This window comes from Euprymna scolopes, chromosome 11 (assembly GCF_053919585.1).
Source record: "Euprymna scolopes isolate OS-2025 chromosome 11, ASM5391958v1, whole genome shotgun sequence".
In the NCBI taxonomy this organism is placed as follows: domain Eukaryota; kingdom Metazoa; phylum Mollusca; class Cephalopoda; order Sepiida; family Sepiolidae; genus Euprymna; species Euprymna scolopes.
The window spans coordinates 625,772-647,502 of NC_136492.1; the positions used below are offsets into that span (position 1 = coordinate 625,772).

The window sequence follows — 21,731 nt, forward strand, 5'->3', positions numbered from 1 at the left end:
AATTTTCAATGATTTAGCCCACTTAAAAATTATTTGGTCTTTCACATTTACGTTTAAACAATTATATTCGTCGGCCTATCACACATATTTTAAAAAATAATTTACGCTTGTATCTCACATTTATGTTTAAAAATTATATTCGTTAGTCTTCCACACTTATATTTAAAGCATTTTATTCCTCGGTCGATGCCATTGTTTTTTTAAACAATTACGTTGGTATGTCACAATTATGTTTAAAAATTATACTTCTGGGTCTATCACAATAATTACAAAAACAGTTTTCGTTGGTCTGTCACACTTATGTTTAAAACAAGTTTTGTTTGTCTTTAACACTTATGTATTAAAATATATTTTATTGGTCTGTCATACTTATGCTTGTAGCATTATTTTTAACGGGTTATCACACTTATTTAAGAAAATGGCTCAGTTTGTCCGTCACAATTACATTAAAAATATATTTGTTGGGCTGTCACACTATTTTTAAAAAATAATTTTCGACACTTATATTTATATAACAATTGCCGTTGGTCTGGTAAACTTATGTTCAAAAATAATATTACTTGTTCTGTAACACTTATGTTAAAAAATAATTTTTGTTGGTCTGTAACACTTATGTTTAAACATTTTATTTGTTGGTCTGCCACACTTCTGTTTAAAAAATAATTTTTTGGTTTGTAAAACTTTTGTTCAAGTATAATTTTGTACAAATATAATTTTCGTTGGTCTGTCACACTTATGTTTCAAAAATGTTGTGTAAGTCTATAATATCATGTTTAAGAATTAAATTCGTCAGCTATCACACTTTAAAAATGTTTTTCGTTGGTCTATAACACTAATGTTTATAATAATTTTAATTGGTCTGTCACACTTATGTTTTCAAACACAATATTTGCTGGTATATTACAATTATGCTTAGAAAAATATTTTTAGACCGTTTATCACACCTAATTATTTTTCTTATGAAAAGGGACAGACCCCATTAAGCAAGAAAGCACACTAGATAAGTTTGAAAATGATATTTGGAAAAAGTTAGAATCGAACCCAGTAGACAAGTGTTTAAAGATAATAGATATTTAATTCTAGGAATGCAGTCGATTGTTCATTCTTTTAGAAATAACTGAGTATTCAATATCTCAGTTAAAATAATGAACAATACGAGTCCCAGAATAATGATTAAAAAATAGGTTTAAAACGATGCAATTCAATTTATGGATTTCTTTTGTTTACCAGAGGCGTGTAGATGCATGTGCAAAGCGCACGTGTGATTTGAAACGTGAGGGAGTTAGAGTTTTTCACCATCCCTCTGACGAAAGGAGATTACCAATATATTGAGACTGGGTTTGAAGTTAGAGACAGTTACAGATAGGGCCAGAGAGCTAGAGAGAATGCTAAGAGAGAGTCGGTCAGACTGGGTGCTGATTCCCCTTAGAAGCGAAGGGGGTGGAAGAGAGACCATGTAGCCATACAAGCTTGAATTCTAGAGTCATCACTCAACCGGCTGGATGAATAAAGAATCACCATCATATTTGTAAACGGTTGTCATCGCCCGTCGTCATTCCACCAAAAGGAAAAGGTTCAGGTGTTTTGTCTATTATCTTGTAAACGAACTTTGTATGACTCCCTTAAAGTATTATGTGTCCCTTCCGCCATCATCAATAATCTCCCCTCTATCTGTATTAATAAGAACTGTTGCATAAATGTCTCAGCTCCGTATTATAATATGATAAAAGAACTGTACCCATCATATCTCTCAGCTCTGTAATAAATGTATCCATAATTGTTATGAATGTATCACCTTCATTATCATAGTTTTTATTATGTGTCTCTGATATGAACCCCCAGCATTTTTGTAATTTTCGTAGGCCTATCAAATGTATGTTTTAAAATATTATATTTGTCAGTCTATCACACATATTTAAAAAAACATGATTTTTGTTGGTCCGTCACATTTTTGCTTTAAAATTATATTCGACGATCTTTCACATTTATTTAAAAAATCCTTTCTTGGTCAGTCATATAGATGTTAAAAATAATATTCCCTGGTCTATCACACGTTTTAAAACATTATGTTTGTTGCTTTATCACGCTTATGTTTACAAAAATTATTTTTAATGGTCTATCACATTTAAAAAAAAGTTTCGATGGTCTATCATATTTAATTTTTAAAATAATATCGTTGGTCTATCACATTTATTTTTGAAAAATAATTTTGTTGGTCTATCACACACATTTAAAAATAAATTTCCTTGGTTTATTACACTTAAGTGTAAAAGAAACTGTTGTCGGACAATCACACTTATGTAGAAAAATATTTTTTTATGTTTGTTACACTTATATTTAAAAATAATTTTCGTCGATCTGTCACACTTATGTTTTAAAAAATAATTTCTGTTGGTCGATCACATTTATGTTTTAAAATAATTTTCAACAGTCTATCACATTTAGTTACTTTAAATAGTTTAGTTGTTTGTTACACATATGTTAAAAATAGGTCTATCACACTTAATTTTTACAAAAAAAATGGTCTGCCACACTTATGTTTAAAAATAATATTTGTCGGTCTATAACACTTAAAAAATTGTTTTCATTTGTCTGTCACACTTATGGTAGCTAATAATTTTAGTTTGTCTTTCACACGTAAACATAATTTTTACTGGTCTATTATACTGATGCTTGAAAAGTAATAATCCACGGTTTATCACAATGATTATTTAAAGAAAAATAGCTTCGTTTCTCTGTCACAGTGAAAATTAAAAAAAATATATAGGTCTATCAGAACTATTTATAAATAATACTTTATGTTCTTTTGTCACACTTATGTTTAAAATTATATTTGTTGGTTTGTCACACTTATGTTTAAAAATTATATTTGCTGGTTTGTCACACTTATGTGTGAAAATAAATTTCGTTAGTCTATCACACTTATGTTCTAAAGACTTTTTTTTAGTCTATCACACATATGTTTAAAAATAATTTTCGTAGGTCTATTACAATTATGTCTAAAAATAGTTTCTGTCGATCTATCACACTTATGTTTAAAAATTATATTAGTTGTTCTGTCACACTTATGTTTTTAAAAAAGTTTTATTGGCTTATCACATTTATGTTTAAAATAATTTTCTTTTGTTTATTAACACTTATGTTGAAAACGAATTTTCGTTGGTTTTTCTAGTCTATAAAACTTATTTTTAACGTCGCACTTATGTTTAAAAATATTTTTATCGACCTTTTACATTTATGTGAAAAAATCATCTACATATCCCAATTGTGTTTACAACATAATATTGTCGATCTACCACACTTATGCTTTAAACAGAATTTACATTGATATATCACACTTATGTTTGAAAAATAATTTTTATAATCCATCAGAATTGTTTTAATATAATTTTCATCGATATATCACACGATTTAAAAATAATTTTTATCGATATATAAGACTAGTGTTTTAAAATATTTTTCATCGATATATCACTTATGTTTAAAAAATAATTTTCACTGATTTATCACATGTATTTATAAAAAGAAATTTCAGCAATCTATCACGTTTATTTGTAAAAAAATAATTTTCATCGATATATCACATTTATTTAAAAAAAAAAGATTTTCATCGATACCACAAACATATCACACTTCTGTTAAACATAATTTTAAATCGATCTCTCATGCTTATATATAAAGAAAAGATTTAATCGATCAATCACTCTTAAAAAGAATAATCCACATCGATATAATACAATTATGTTTAAAAAATAGTGTTTATCGATATATCATACTTACGTATTAAAAATAATTTTCATAGATCTATCACACATGTGTTCAAAAATAATTTTAATCGAAATATAACAGTTATGTTTAAAAATAATTTTCATCGATATATCACAGTTATGTTCAAAAATAATTTTCATCAAAATATCACAGTTATGTTTAAAAATAATTTTCATCGAAATATAACAGTTATGTTTAAAAATAATTTTAATCAAAATATAACAGTTATGTTTAAAAATAATTTTAATCGAAATATAACAGTTATGTTCAAAAATAATTTTCATCAAAATATCACAGTTATGTTTAAAAATAATTTTCATCGAAATATCACAGTTATGTTTAAGAAATAATTTTCATCGATATATCACAGTTATATTTACAAAATAATTTCATCGAAATATCACAGTTATGTTTAAAAAATAATTTTCATCGATATATCACAGTTATGTTAAAAAAATAATTTCATCGAAATATCACAGTTATGCTTAAAAATAATTTTCATAGATCTATCACACATGTGTTCAAAAATAATTTTAATCGAAATATCACAGTTATGTTTAAAAATAATTTTCATCGATATATCACAGTTATGTTCAAAAATAATTTTCATCGATATATCACAGTTATGTTAAAAAATAATTTCATCGAAATATCGCAGTAATATTTACAAAATAATTTACCTCGAAATATCACAGTTATGTTTAAAAAATAATTTTCATCGATATATCACAGTTATGTTTAAAAATAATTTTCATCAAAATATCACAGTTATGTTTACAAAATAATTTTCATCGAAATATCACAGTTATGTTTAAAAAATAATTTTTATCGATATATCACAGTTATGTTTAAAAAATAATTTTCATCGAAATATCACAGTTATGTTTAAAAATAATTTTCATAGATCTATCACACGTGTTCCAAAATAATTTTCATCGAAATATCACAGTTATGTTTAAAAAATAATTTTCATCGATATATCACAGTTATATTTACAAAATAATTTTCATCGAAATATCACAGTTATGTTAAAAAAATAATTTTCATAGATCTATCACACATGTGTTCAAAAATAATTTTAATCGAAATATAACAGTTATGTTTAAAAATAATTTTCATCGATATATCACAGTAATGTTCAAAAATAATTTTCATCAAAATATCACAGTTATGTTTAAAAATAATTTTCATCGAAATATAACAGTTATGTTCAAAAATAATTTTAATCAAAATATAACAGTTATGTTTAAAAATAATTTTAATCGAAATATCACAGTTATGTTTAAAAATAATTTTCATCGAAATATCACAGTTATGTTTAAAAAATAATTTTCATCGATATATCACAGTTATATTTACAAAATAATTTACCTCGAAATATCACAGTTATGTTTAAAAAATAATTTTCATCGATATATTACAGTTATGTTAAAAAAATAATTTCATCGAAATATCACAGTTATGTTTAAAAATAATTTTCATCGATATATCGCAGTAATATTTACAAAATAATTTACCTCGAAATATCACAGTTATGTTTTAAAAATAATTTTCATCGATATATCACAGTTATGTTTAAAAAATAATTTTCATCAAAATATCACAGTTATGTTTACAAAATAATTTTCATCGAAATATCACAGTTATGTTTAAAAAATAATTTTCATCGATATATCACAGTTATGTTTAAAAAATAATTTTCATCGAAATATCACAGTTATGTTTAAAAATAATTTTCATAGATCTATCACACGTGTTCAAAAATAATTTTCATCGAAATATCACAGTTATGTTTAAAAAATAATTTTCATCGATATATCACAGTTATATTAACAAAATAATTTCATCGAATTATCACAGTTATGTTAAAAAAATAATTTTCATCGATATATCACAGTTATGTTAAAAAATAATTTCATCGAAATATCACAGTTATGTTTAAAAATAATTTTCATAGATATATCACACATGTGTTCAAAAATAATTTCAATCGAAATATCACAGTTATGTTAAAAAATAATTTTCATCGAAATATCACAGTTATGTTTAAAAATAATTTTCATCGATATATCGCAGTAATATTTACAAAATAATTTACCTCGAAATATCACAGTTATGTTTAAAAAATAATTTTTATCGATATATCAGAGTTATGTTTAAAAAATAATTTTCATCAAAATATCACAGTTATGTTTACAAAATAATTTTCATCGAAATATCACAGTTATGTTTAAAAAATAATTTTCATCGATATATCACAGTTATGTTTAAAAAATAATTTTCATCGAAATATCACAGTTATGTTTAAAAAATAATTTTCATCGATATATCACAGTTATGTTTACAAAATAATTTTCATCGAAATATCACAGTTATGTTTAAAAATAATTTTCATAGATCTATCACACGTGTTCAAAAATAATTTTCATCGAAATATCACAGTTATGTTTAAAAAATAATTTTCATCGATATATCACAGTTATGTTTAAAAAATAATTTTCATCGATATATCACAGTTATGTTTAAAAAATAATTTTCATCGAAATATCACAGTTATGTTTAAAAAATAATTTTCATCGAAATATCACAGTTATGTTTAAAAAATAATTTTCATCGATATATCACAGTTATGTTTAAAAAATAATTTTCATCGAAATATCACAGTTATGTTTAAAAATAATTTTCATAGATCTATCACACGTGTTCAAAAATAATTTTCATCGAAATATCACAGTTATGTTTAAAAAATAATTTTCATCGATATATCACAGTTATATTTACAAAATAATTTCATCGAAATATCACAGTTATGTTAAAAAAATAAATTTCATCGATATATCACAGTTATGTTAAAAAATAATTTCATCGAAATATCACAGTTATGTTTAAAAATAATTTTCATAGATCTATCACACATGTGTTCAAAAATAATTTTAATCGAAATATCACAGTTATGTTTAAAAATAATTTTCATCGAAATATCACAGTTATGTTTAAAAATAATTTTCATCGATATATCGCAGTAATATTTACAAAATAATTTACCTCGAAATATCACAGTTATGTTTAAAAAATAATTTTCATCAAAATATCACAGTTATGTTTACAAAATAATTTTAATCGAAATATCACAGTTATGTTTAAAAAATAATTTTCATCGATATATCACAGTTATGTTTAAAAAATAATTTTCATCGAAATATCACAGTTATGTTTAAAAAATAATTTTCATCGAAATATCACAGTTATGTTTAAAAAATAATTTTCATCGATATATCACAGTTATGTTTAAAAAATAATTTTCATCGAAATATCACAGTTATGTTTTAAAATAATTTTCATAGATCTATCACACGTGTTCAAAAATAATTTTCATCGAAATATCACAGTTATGTTTAAAAAATAATTTTCATCGATATATCACAGTTATGTTTAAAAAATAATTTTCATCGAAATATCACAGTTATGTTTAAAAAATAATTTTCATCGAAATATCACAGTTATGTTTACAAAATAATTTTCATCGATATATCACAGTTATGTTTAAAAAATAATTTTCATCGAAATATCACAGTTATGTTTAAAAATAATTTTCATAGATCTATCACACGTGTTCAAAAATAATTTTCATCGAAATATCACAGTTATGTTTAAAAATAATTTTCATCGATATATCGCAGTAATATTTACAAAATAATTTACCTTGAAATATCACAGTTATGTTTAAAAAATAATTTTCATCGATATATCACAGATATGTTTACAAAATAATTTTGTGTATCTATGTTTAAAAAATAAGTTTAAATGATATATCACACCGTTTTTTATATTTTCGATCTATCACAGTTATGTTTAAAAATCATTTTCATCGATCCATCACATTTACGACCATTATAACGTTTAATGATGCCAATTGTCCATCTCTAAACTGATGTTGTTTGCAATTTTTTCACCATTTTTCCATCTTTCTGTTGGATAGCTTCAACTAAACAATGAGAAGAAGGATGGCGTTCTTTGGATCCATGGGATAAAAAAGAATAAGGTATATTTTTTATGGAATATGCGTGATTTGTCCGGCATAAAGTTATATAGTAGAACCAACTTCGTCATTGTGAAATTTCAGAGCGATAACAAGCCTGACGGAACAGTATTTGATTTCCACTATACATCAAGTAAGTTGCTTTTTTGTGATTCTTTGCCGTCTCTTTTTCACGTCGGCTATTTTTTTGAAGTTGCCAATGTAATAGTTTTTTTAACCGTTTTCTCTTAATCCTTACAAACGAGACAAAGTGCACGTAAACTACTATTTGGAACCAAATCTACAGAGACACTATTAAGGGAGTTGAGCAGCGTGATGCTGTTCACATGACATTTGAATTTTTGCGTGTCAGTTCAGTCAGGGAAGTGGGGTATCGTGGAGGAATTCCAAAAGTCTATCAGTTTCGAGCGAAGAAATTATACTACAGGATGGAACGATAAAATTCTCGCCTTAGAAAAGACGACAGGATTCCATTTCCCTTTAATGAAAACCGTATTTTTTGGAGACCATTTACCAGTTGGCCAGTTGTATACAAATCCGAAGAGCGATAAGAGCCTTCTCTCATGTCTGAAAATGACACAATGTTCAACGAACGGGATCGGAGATGCGCCATTGTACAACACAGGCACTCTACCGATCCAAGTTAATACAACGTGGCCATTGCCAGCACCCTCAAAATGCAAATCCCAACGGCTTTACGCCTGCGGTCACAGCTCAACGCATCGGACGTAACGCACTTATGGCATTTGGTTTCAAGTGATAGACACATCATGTCACCTCACATCTTCAAAGTCGGCTTGAAAGTCAACACCACAACACCGAAGCGATCTGATCGGCAACATTCACCGAGTATTCGCCGAGCTCCGTAGAAAAAGCATGCTCCCAGTTCCGGACCCAAATCAAGGCAGTGATTAAGGCTAAATGTGGCTACATTGATTAACTGTCAGCTTTAGTACATAATCAAGTTACCTGAATTGATTTTTTCAATAAAAGTTTTAAAATAAAGCTGTAGTGTTTTTATATTAAGGGCGACAACTTTATCGTTCCACCCTGTACATTGTAGGTTGTATGGTCGATTGGAACACGCACACCTTTCAGACCGCTGCACCATACTTACCAATCTATTTGATCAATACAAGAATCGTTTAAGTAGTAAGAAAAAATAAAAGCAATTGTAATAACAATTAGTATTACTTTATTAGAGGAATTAAAATTATTTGGTTTAATTGAAATTTCAAAATAATTAAAGAAGTTTCTTACAATAGGTTATATAGTGGCTACAACCACTATATATGATTTTCCCACTCCCTATCTGTGCCTAAATGTAAACACAGATTTCATGAACAGAATTTCTTTCCTAGAACTGCCCGTCTTTTGTAACACGGTCCTGCTGGCATTCTTCCCGGTGTAATACAACGTGGTAGCCTTCAAATTTAATGTAAACAAGTTCTTGTTGAGTCGTGTTCAGGCCTTGATAAGTGGTGACTTTCAGGTAAAAAGAGTTAATAACGAGAAAAGAATTCGATAAAAGTTTTATGTTTAAAAAATCATCATCATCATCATCATCATCATCATCATCATCATCATCATCATCATCATCATCCCCAAAAAATCAATCATTTAATGATTAATTCAAATTTTAAACTAACACTATACTTTTGTTTATTTTCCGAGTTGCTATTTCCTCACTAATACTTCAAGCAACACACGATCCTAAGGAACTCAGCTTCCCAGAAAGTTGGATGATGTTTCCAGATCTCGAACTCAGTTGGAAAATCGAAGCTGCTAAAGGTAGCGCTATCACACTTCAGGTAAAACGCTTCAAAGTATTTCTTCATTCGATGTTCAACATCCAGACAAGTGTGCTGTGGTCCCCGGTAGAGGCCATTTTGGTGTGTCTTCGAATAGAGCCAAGAAATACATTGACATTTGTTTCGGATTGGGGTGAAAAACTTATTGTTCTGGCGAAGGAAATATATATATATATATATATTAGCACGGATGCCCGGCGTTGCCCGGTTCTTTGGAGGTGTGTGTTGAGCAAAAAAAAAAAGAAAAGAAAGAAAAGTGGTAAAGTGGTAATAGGAAGACAGGTTCGAACGCGTACCGCGAAGGAGGAAAAGAACGGGGAAAAAACCTGACATCATGACTGTTACGACGACTACCAAACCGGAAGAGGTTTTAATTAAGGCTAGACAATCGAAAAGAGGGGATAACTTTCGAAAATATCGGTAAAAAAAGCGACGCCTCCCTGTAGAAAGTCCCCAGTTGAGGGTGAAGAAATTAATGTTTTTAGGCAATTTTTCGATATTTGTTGTCTGAAGGGTCGAGCTTCAAAACGATACTGATCTTGTGAAAATCCGTCGCCTCTGTCGAAAGTTTTAGGCAGACATGCAAACACACATACATATATACATTTATATATTAAAGCTCAAATTTTCGACCCAAACCGATTAAAAAGCTTGCCCTATCTCTGAATACCCTTTCTGTAAAATTTCAAATGTTTAGATCAGAAATTGTCTGAGTAATTTGGTAGCGCCCGCAGAGGTCAATTTTTTTTTACTTTGATCTCTATTATGACCTCTTAACACTTATTGTTTTAGGCTCAAATCAATTGATTAAGTTAGATCCATGTTCAAGGAACCTATATCTAAAATTTCAATTGTTTATGCTCAAAATTGGCGGAGGAGTTTGGTAGAGTTATCAAAGGTCAAATCGTTGAACTTTGACCCCTTAACAACCAAATTTCTGGCCGAAAACCGACCACAAAGATTTCCCCAAATGAAATGCTAGTATATATATATATATATATATATATATATATATATATGTGTGTGTGTGTGTGTGTGTGTGTGTGTGTATGTATATATGCGTGTATGCGTGGATATGTGTGTGTATGTGTGCATAGGTATAAGTAGAGGGAAATGTATATGTGTATGTACAAGTATGCGTGGGTGTATGTATATGTATCTGTATGTATATGTTTGTGTATATTTCTATATATGTATATGTATATGTACGGATATGTTCGTGTATATGCATATAAATATGTATGCAACCACTTTAATAGCATAATTTGAAGTATTTTCCATATGAAGATAAATATTTTATATAAATAAAATTAGCTAACGAAAATTAATAAAACAAGTAATACTTTATAAACTTGTTATAGAGACCTAATGGACTCATATAATCTTTGCATATAGAATGGCAATATATATCTAAATTAATATTTAATATGAAAAATGAAGGCAAGTATGTTAATACATTACACATGATATACTATTTTAATGAGAAGAGATAAGAAAAAAATAAATAAAAATAAAACACAATAATACAATAAATAAATAAAAAGGAATAAATAGCAAATAAATAAAACAAAACAAAATGAATAAATAAATAAACAAATTAAATAACATAAAAGTTGAGCAAATCCATATTATTCAATTAGAAGTGGAGAAAGAATCAAATACTAAATTATTAAAGGGAATAGAAAAGGATCATGATATTATTACTTTTTTTTTTTTTTTTTTTTTTTTTTTACACAGTGATCACCACTTATCAAGGCCCGGAAGCCACTCAGGGATAAGGGTTATTGTAAGTACATCACGTTAGTGAGGAGATTTTATGAAGTGTTTAATTAGGGGGGCGGTTCATTAGGAATTTGTTAACATTAGACTTGAAGACATCCAAGTTGTAGTCCAGAGGGAAGCAGGCAGACGGAACAGAGTTCCACAGGCGTGCAGTTCTAAGAAAGAAGCTTTGCTCATGAAATCCGCGTTTTGACTTAGGCACAGATATAGAGTGGGGGAAATTTTTCACAGTGGATTCAGCTAGACGGGTGTTTTTCGTGAAAGATTGGCGAGGGGGGACCAGATGAATTGTACTGTTTATAGATTGTAGTGTTAAGTTGTTTGTTTGTTAATACTTGTAGAACAGGCAGAGGGATGCAACGTTTCGACGTTGCATCCCTCTGCCTGTTCTACAAGTATTATAATGGTGAATGCTCTGATGAACTGCAAGCACTTGTGCCCCCACGACGTAAACACCCTCGACAGACCCGACAAGCTGCAAAATCCCACTCCCACACTGTAGAGATCTCTAGATGTAAAAGATCTTTCTACTCCAGTAGTTTCTTCCCCAGAACTGCTAGACTTTGGAATTCCATTCCAGGGCACTGCTTCCCCAACTGTACTGACATGCATAAGTTCAAGTGCAACGTGAACCAACATCTCGCTGCCCAAATCCCTACATAGTACCCCAGTAGATGTTTCCCCTGATAGTAGCCCCTACACCAAAGTGGCAATGTGCCTTGTTTGGGGTGAAAATGTAATAATAAAAAAAAAAAAATAAGTAAGTTATTTTATGGATTAGTAGGAAAAAATAAATAAACAATTAAATAAAAATAAATAATATAGAATAGAATAATCAAATAAATGGTAATAGTCATAATATATTAAAAATGTACTTATAGGCTCCAAATATTGATCTAAAAATAAAATGTATTTGATGCAACAAGTGATTAACAATTGATTGATAGGTGTTTCTAAATATATAAGCCAAAGGCTTAATTGTTAGAATGAATGTAAAAAACAACGTCATAGTTATAAGAACTTATATATATGTTAAATCCACTAAGACAAACTATATATTTTATATAGACTCATTAAATTAACGTTTATAACTTCATTTCGGAAATATTAATTAAATTTTAATTAAAATATTAAATAAATAAATATATAATAATAAATAGGATGTAATTAAGTTCATAGAAGAGGGGATTTAAGAATAAGGAAAACCCGGGTTGGATATAGTCTATAAATTTTAGGTCTAAACAATATTTATAAATCTTATTAACTTGAATTAAAATTAATACCAGTTTTAATTTAAATAGGCATATATTTAATTAAAATCAAAATAACATGTCATCAGATGTAGAAACTCTGAATCATACTTATTAGTGTATTAGAAGATATATAATGATAACAAAAATTACACTTAAATATGGAATACGTTCGTAAAACGTTTATTCAAAATAGAGTGTCGCATGTAGAATGGAGTTAAATTTGTGAAATGTAAAAATTAAAATCACTACTTTCTATACAAATAATTGATGGTGCTGATATTGATGATAATATGATTAAATAGTTAAATAAATAAATAAATGACAAATTAGAGTAAATGGATATAACTAATCAATTTACAATTCAACATTAGTGGATATAAAGTAAGAACTTAATAACTCATGATTATCGATTGAACTAATCCATAATACTATAATTTTGTATCGGGAAAATTAGTAAATTAATTTAAAATAAAAGTCGATTTAATTTCTAACAAATAATAATGAATGAAAGGCATTATAACTATATTAACATGAATAATCAATTATTAGCTGATATGGATATCTACACGTTGGAGAAAAATTAATAAAGATAAGTAAAGATATTTACAAAAGTATTGGCCTAAGGGAAATAACTCGGCCTGCATTTTATTAAGTTAATTTAAGGGTGAAGATGTTACGATTTAAAAGTATTTTCAAATTATTCAAAACTTAACATAACGTAAGTATAATTTTTGAAATGTATGATATTAAAAATTATTAGTATATGTAATAACGTGTATGATTGAAATAGATCTGAATTATGTATTGTTTTTATCTCACTAACATTAACTACCCACGCGGGGTCGCAGAAATACCTGGATTAGGACCCAGGAGCGGGGAAAACCCTCTCGTTGCTGATGGACTCGTAGATCTTCCCAGGTCATCCGTCTAGGAGAAAGAAAACTCTGAAGCTAAACCTAATGGGAGGAAGGCCTCTCCAGTCTTGGATGACAACCTTCCTAGGGCTGGTGACTCAAACAAATTACCGGTCTGCAAACCTAAACTGCTTAAGGAGTAGATAAGCACTGTCTATCGCCCTGCTTTCATACTCCTTCTTTGCCTATTAGCCAGGCGTAGAGGTCGAATCACAGGGATTCGACAGAAACACTCAGTGGTCAATCTTGTTTCCTAAACTAGAGCAATGAACGCCTTTTCCCCTCTCCCGACACATCCCACCCATCTAAACTGGGCGCTTGGGAGTGCATGAATGCCAAAATGCCAGTACAGGTAGATTGGATTGACCATTATCTGATGGGTTGAGGGTACCGGATTGACAGTTACTGGCTGCTGTTCCCGACTGGTAGTACAAGTGCCCTTACTCTTTGGTAGAGCTTAGAGCGGCTGCTCCATCAACAGTTGAATAATATCGAGATGTTTGCAGTGCCATGTCGCGCATGGAAAAGAGACCCTGCACTCATCCCCGGTGGTCTTTCTTGAGGTCACAATCCTAGTAGATGGAGGGTCAGCTGATGGTCTACTTGTAATGCATGTCTAGTATTCTGCATAACCGCTTCTTCCGCACCCCTACCTAAACTGAAACTCTAAAACATAAAAAAAAACAATGATGACAGTACAATCTAAAATTACGCTTAAACCAGGACAAAACTCAAACAAAACCAAATTGCCTCTTTCATTGATGCTTGTATTTACGAACATTCGTGGGCTTAGAACTAATTTAAGTGACATTGAAGCATTTCTCCTAACAAACACCCCGGTTATCTTAGCACTAAGTGAGACTAACCTACACTCCTCCATCCCTTCTAACTACTTTAATATGCCCGGATATCTCCCACTCTGTCGTAAAGAGTCTGACAGACATATGCACAGGCTTGGAGTCTATATTTGAAATACCCTCCTCTTGAATAGAGAAACAAAACTAGAATCTGACGATCAAGCCTTTATGTGCTTTAGACTTAACATGCAACGTAACATTAGTTACTTTTATTTTCTCTACCGCTCTCCCTCGACCCAGGACTGTACCTTAATAAACAAAGTCTCTGACAGCATAGATACAGCATTTTCCCTCGACACTAGCGCACAAGTGCATGTATTTGGTGACTTCAATGTCCACCGCAACAACTGGCTTGGATTTTCTTCTTACACAGACGTAGCTGGTAGCACAATACATAGCTGCTCTACATCTCATTCCCTATCACAGACGGTTACGTTTCCAACCCCTTTCCCTGAACAGCAAGAACAACACGCATCGCTGTTAGATCTGTTTCTGACCACAGTCCCCGATGATTGCGTTACGAATACCCACAGCCCACTTGGAAATGCTGATCATGTAGTGATCATAGTTGAAATCGCACTAAACTCTAGAGCCAAAACGGAAGAGCCATTGCTCAAAACAACGAGATATTATGAAAAGGCTGACTGGGAAGCTATTAGGGATCTCATCAGAGACGCAGATGTAGATCAGTTATAAATGTACGGAAGCTATCTAGTCAGCCATAGAGGATTGATATATTGTACGATGGAGACTTACGTCTGAGGATTTTTTACTATTTTCCAAGTTGATTATGACTTTTACAGATTTTAGAGTATGCTGAAAACGAATATCACAGTAATTCGCGTCGGAAAAGAACATTCTAAAAATGTTCGATTCAAACAAAACATTGATTACAAATTTTTATTGTATAAAAACACATTTTTGGGGTTATGCGTAACTTGTCATTTATTTAAAGCTGAACGTGACAGTATAGGCATGGCATGTCCACAAGAACACAACTTGTTGCTGGCAACAACAAGTTGTATCCCCTTTGTAAATAAACCTTTTTATTAACCCTAAGTGAATGTCTAGTGTTATGATTATCTAAAGAAAGATATACCAGTTTTATATGTGCATAATATAACACATTATTTGTCGTAAAATTTTTCAGGATATCTATTCTTAGAGTCGCTATTTAAATTTCTTACCAAATTATTAAAAAAAACAATAATATTTTTATTCACAATTTCTTATAGTTGAGATTCTTTTAAACAAGACGACGTGGTTGAAATAGATAAGATAGATGAGAGAGAAAAAGGGGGCGGAGGGGGCTATGAAAGTTCCCCTCCTAACCCCTTTTGTAGATGGAAATATTCATCGGTCACGGGAGAGAGTCGCAATATTTTTTCTCAATGATGATCACAAAGTAGATGTTAAATTTAGTAGAATTTATAATTGAAAATTGATCCCCGCCGACAAAAGTAAAAAAAAAAAAAAAAAATTTTAATCTGAAAGTTAAGTTTGTAATCGATGAGATTAGCGTGAAGAAAAAAAAATGGAAAAATATAAATTGTGAAATTTAGAGGTTGGGGTGCAATATGTTAAAGGTCCGCACAATATTGATTTTCTCCTGCAGAATCAACAGCCGATGTGCTCGCATAGAATTATTTCATCCATTTTATAATATTCATAAATTCCAACAAGAGATAACGCTGGGTTCAACAGAGAAATTCTGTGGTTTAATGTACCTTTGCCGGGAAATACTGACAGAACTGCATATGCATCTTTTGCAGGGTTAAATGCTTCTCCTCTGGAACGCTGACTTTTCAATCACACTTTACGACCCTTGTGTCACATTCCTCACAGTGGGAAAGAAATAAACACCATACGGAGAAAATCGTATTGTTATTATTTTCTTTTTCGTTACAGCAACCCATGATTTGTAATGCTTTTTTTTTACATTTATTTTTCATACAATATTAATATCGTACATTTTCAATTATTCAGCTGTTCGAGTTGGTTTTCCCGAATAGCGGAAGGAATTCCTTCTACATCTGGTACGGAGATGATATGGCAGTAAATCTCACTGATTCAACGAAAAATCAAACCTTCACCTCCAATACAAGCGAAGTTTTCATTTATTTTTATTCCGCAAATGATGACCGCAACGCCAGTCTTAACCTTACTTATCAAATGCGTACGTACTGTTTATGACTTTTGAACATGCAGTTAATAAAATTGATGTATGTGGTGTGACAAAATAATAGAAAAACGTGAAATTTGCATTAATTAATACGTGTTTTCAAACTATAAAAATTGTAAAAATGACTAAAATGTTGGTTTCATTGTTTCAGCAAGATACGAGTCTTTCTGGCATGGCCCTACAGAGCACTTGAGAGAAAAAATGTGCCGGCACAAGACTTTTTCTACCCCCCCCCCTCTTTTTAACACTGGTCATATGGTGTTTATTTACAGGGTGGAACAGTAAAGTTGAAAACAACACTACAGCATTATTTTACATCTTTTAACGAAAAAATCTATCCAGGTAATTTGATAATCTAGTACTGCAATCTATTATATGTAGTTGCCTTCAGCCTCAATCACCGCTTCGATACGGGTCCAGATCTAGTAGCAAGCATTTTCCACAAGCGCTGGCATGAGCTCGGCGAATACTCGGTGGATGGCGGCGATCGGGCTTGCTTTATTGTTTTGGGAGATCATGTTGGTGATGTTCTCGGTGTACTACAAAACGACCAGCAGGTTCAGGTCAGGGAAAGAAGGGGCTAGTGAGACAAGGATACAAAGTAGTAGCATTCATTTCAAGCCAATATTAGGTCTCTTCAGACTGGTGGGCAGGCGCAGAGTCTTGCTGCCATATCCAGGGTCTGCCAGTGGCCATTGGATTGCACCAAGGGATAAACACACTCTTAAGAGCATCCATGTACACTTTGGTGTTAACTGTCAAGCCAAATTCGAAGATATGATGTGCCATGATGTGTTCCTTACTTGAAACCACACCAAAGACCATAACTGTGGCCAAAAGCTTTGTTTTAATCACCTTGAACACGTCCTTGTTATTCGTGGCAATCCAGCAGAATATTTTGAGGGTGATAGTAATGGTCCTGTTGTCATAACTTGGATTAGTAGATGTTATGGCTCGCAAGTAGCCACAAAGAAGAACAGAAGAACGGAGAACAGTTTAAACATGTATTACATGAAAAACGGAAAAGTTACAAAGGAAGGTTACAAACGAAAAGTGTAGGTAATTCACCGAGAATGCGAGCGTTGCTCTCGAATTAGATCCCCCGCCTAGGATCACAATGAGTAAAGTTTATATGGACGATGGATTAGTCCATTTGGAGGATGGTTTCCCACAGCACACTCCTCCCAAGCTGATTTCTCCGGGTGTGAAATCGGTATCTATTCCTGTTGGACAGCAGTTTATACAATTCAAACTGCCAATTGTTTGTGAAACTCGCTCTGTTTATCCTCTGTTCGTTGCTGACGTTCTGCAAATGGTTCCTCAGTTCGCTGTTGGCGTTCAGACGCTTCAATTTGCAACTTAGTTAAATGTGTTAACGCTGATTTTAATAAGTCCATTTTGTCTGGTTAGATTTAGCAGTTTTAAACCGTCCGTTGTCTGGTTAGAAAAACGTTTGTCTAATTGGAATTAGCAAAATGTTTTGATTTTTTCTCTTAGGACAATAAAACAAAGCAAATATATATATATATATATATATATATATATATATATATATATATATATATATATATATATATATAGAGAGAGAGAGAGAGAGAGAGCGAGAGAGAGAGAAAGAGAGAGATATACATCTAGGTAAACAGTTAATCTTTCAAACCAAAAAAAGTGTATATTTCCCTTTGAAAAAAAAGGTAAAGCAACGATTTACTTTTAATAGAGAAAAACAGCGACAAACTTTCTTTTGTTTTTGCAAAGTAAAGATTTACCTTTTAAGTAGCGACGAACTTTTTTTTCCAAATCCTTTTCGTTCTATAATTGTCTGTTTTTTTAACGTCAATTAACAGTAGTTAATCGGATGCTTTTTTAATTTCTGCTAGTCCTTCAGTCGCAAGTTTTATGCTACGCTATCTTAAGCGTGATAAACATTTGAGTTCAACGTCGTTAATGTTTTCAGAACATTATTTTAGACGTGACTACGTATGTTTCTCGAATCCAATGTTGTCAGTGTTATCGGAACACTGTTTTAGACGTGAGTATGTATCTCGAATCCAATGTCGCCAGTGTTATGGCTCGCAAGTAGCCACAAAGAAGAACAGAATAACGGAGAACAATTTAAAAATGCATTACATGAAAAACAGAAAGGTTACAAAAGAAAGGTAATTGACCGAGAATGCGAGCGTCGCTCTGGAATTAGATCCCCCGCCTGGGATCACAATGAGTAAAGTTTATATGGACGATGGATTAGTCCATTTGGAGGATGGTTCCCCACAACAATTGAGCGACTGAGTTGTACAGCGACGCATCTTCCATATCGCTTGTTGAACATTGTGTCACTTTCAGACATGATAAGGGGCTCCTATCGCTCTTGAGATTTGTACACAACTGGCCGATTAGTAGATGAGTTGAGGGAAAATGTAGTCGATGTCTACAGAACTTTAAAATTTTACTAAATCAAGGAGCGTACACAGTTTGAATTGTGATTGAAGTAAGTATTTTTTCTAAATAGAATTTACATAAAAGTTTCTTTAAAATAAAATTCCGTCCTTGGAACACGTTACAAGAAGACTGCTTCTGATTGGCTATAACATGGTTATTTTCAAGACATCAATAATAAGTATAACAAAATGAAATTGAGTAGGTATTTTTTTCAGTTTATTGTGTATCGGCTGGATATGAAATTGGTCCATCCAGAAATGAATGCATTCTATGCACTAAAGGATTTTACAAGAATGCTACAGCTGGAGTTGAGGAAAAATGTAGTCAATGTCCACAGAACTTTACAACTTCACTAAATCAAGGAGCAACCACACTTGAAGATTGTAATTTAAGTAAGTATATTTTTTACTAAATGTTCGTCCTGTCCTGGTACGACATAAACGATGATGACGTTTTTAAAATCTGATAAAACGGACAGTCGAAATTTATAATTGCAATAATCGGTGTTCTGTGCTGAGTGAAGTAAACATTGTTCGTATGCGGCTTTTCTCTGTTTGCCTGTGTCTCTGTCTGTTAAGGAGTCAATAAGTCCGTGAGATAATAAGTTTGCCTCGAATGTATTGAAGTCTAAATGTTTTTATTCTCTCTACTAACAAATAATCCTTTAATTGGGTTTGCGATTGTCGAGTTTTCTGCTTTTATAATCAATTATATTTTCAAGCTAACTGTCCTCTTTCCAACGAACTAGTATCAACCTTTTTGTATGTAAATTTTGAACTAAAACTGTTTTTATTTAAATTTTTTTTTTTTGCTTTAGGTACCTCGCAATAGAACCTTCGAGATTCACCTTATAATTACGTTCCAATAATGCAACTTGTGAAGTCGGCTTATGTTTTTAGATTGGGGGATCTTATTTAAAGACTGGTTTAGGGTAATACCAGTCGTATTTAACAAAAAAGAATGTTTAAAACACGAGTAATAAAACATGATAAGTAATGTTAAGGTGTTTCAATTTTTAGTAAGACTGCAATAAGAGAACAAAGATAAATAACAAAAAAAAATATATATATATATTTAAAAATTAAAAATAGTGGGTATAAGGACATAGAGATAAAATATAAAGTAACTAACACTAGCACAAATGGATCTAGAAATCGTGGTAGGAAAATTATTTGGTTCACACCCCCCTTTAATATTATGTTGAAAACAAAACTTGGTACAAAATTTTTACAACTTATTAACAAGCATTTCCCACCAAATAATATATTACATAAAATATTTAATAAAAATACATTAAAATTAAGTTATAGCTGTAGTGATAACTTAGAAAGGATTATAAAAAAAGCACAATGAAAGAATTTTAATAACGACTAATAGAGAAGATGAAAATAATAGTGTAGACACTGCGGTGAATAAATGTAACTGTAAAAAGCCTGAGGAATGCCCAATAAAAATGAATGTCTGACCTCATCAGTGGTATACCAAGCTAGGATATTCCCGGTGGAGAACCCAAGGGACGAAAGATTCTACATAGGGAGTATCCAAATGACTTTCAAAAATAGATTATATGGACATACACGCTCGATGAGTAATCAAACATATGAAAAGGACACTTCCTTATCGTTATATTACTGGAAATTAGTTAGCGAAAATAAAACACCTAGTATAGAATGGAAGATTATTAGGAGGGCCAATACTTGCCACTCATTGAACTCACCATGTCCATTATGCTTATCAGAAAAACTTGAGATAACTAGGTTTAAAGACAGAGAAAAATTATTAAATATTAAAAAAGAAACTGCTATATCCTGCAAACATTTCAGAATACACGCACTTAAAGAACTCTAAATTAGTAGACTAGAACAATTATGAGTACAACTAACCCCCATCAAATAACTCCTCCCCTCACAAAGAGGATAAGTGAGGTCGCGACTATGATCATACCGGTATGGGTTACGTAAGTCGCTTAATATTCTACTTCATCGAGCAGTTATGGTATTACTAACCGAAACAAGTACCTGTATGAAGGTATATTTGTGACCAAACGAGTAATAGATTGTTTTTGAGTGAACCTCGTAATAATGCATGCATATCAATATTTTTGGGTGTGTGCATGTATGGATATAGGATCTTTGTATACCTGGGTAGGAAAAGCAATTTATAAAAAAAAAAAAAAAAAAAAATGAAGAAATATATAGATGAAAGAAAGTAAGGAATGAAGGGTGAATGAAAGAAAAAGGAAATTAGGGTGAATAAACAAAGATGAAGGTAAGTACTACAATATATAAGCTTATATACTCGGTTTATATAACCTAAATACTCTGATTTCTGTCATGTGTCATTATATATTATTATTGTATCGTGATACATCTTATGTATATCTGCCTTACCATCGAAAGAGTGTTTGCTTAATATGAGGATAGGCCTATGAACTTCATGCTGAATTCAATATAAACTTTTACGTAGTGTAAATTTTTACGAAAAAACCTATAACTTAGGAACATGTAACAAGCGGGTGGGGCTATGAAATATAACTATGCGTGTAGAGTTTGATAGAAAAAGGGAATTTATATGGTAAATGTATTCATGTCTGTCTCTACTTTTGATGTATCATTTGGTGGCAAGGTACAGATATATATGTATATGTCTATATTTGTGTGAGTATGTATGTATAAGTGTATTTTAGGTA

At 30.9% G+C, this 21,731-nt stretch overlaps 1 protein-coding gene across 1 annotated transcript in view; it reads left to right on the forward strand.

Moving 5' to 3' along the window:
• LOC145287716 (uncharacterized) overlaps nt 1-21,731 on the forward strand; it is a 640,174-nt gene that overhangs the window by 65,975 nt on the left and 552,468 nt on the right. The window contains exons 8-11 of the mRNA XM_080135469.1: nt 7,748-7,940; nt 9,482-9,618; nt 16,411-16,600; nt 19,258-19,434. Coding sequence (XP_079991595.1) covers nt 7,748-7,940; nt 9,482-9,618; nt 16,411-16,600; nt 19,258-19,434 — 697 coding nt within the window. The remainder of the gene's footprint in view (nt 1-7,747; nt 7,941-9,481; nt 9,619-16,410; nt 16,601-19,257; nt 19,435-21,731) is intronic.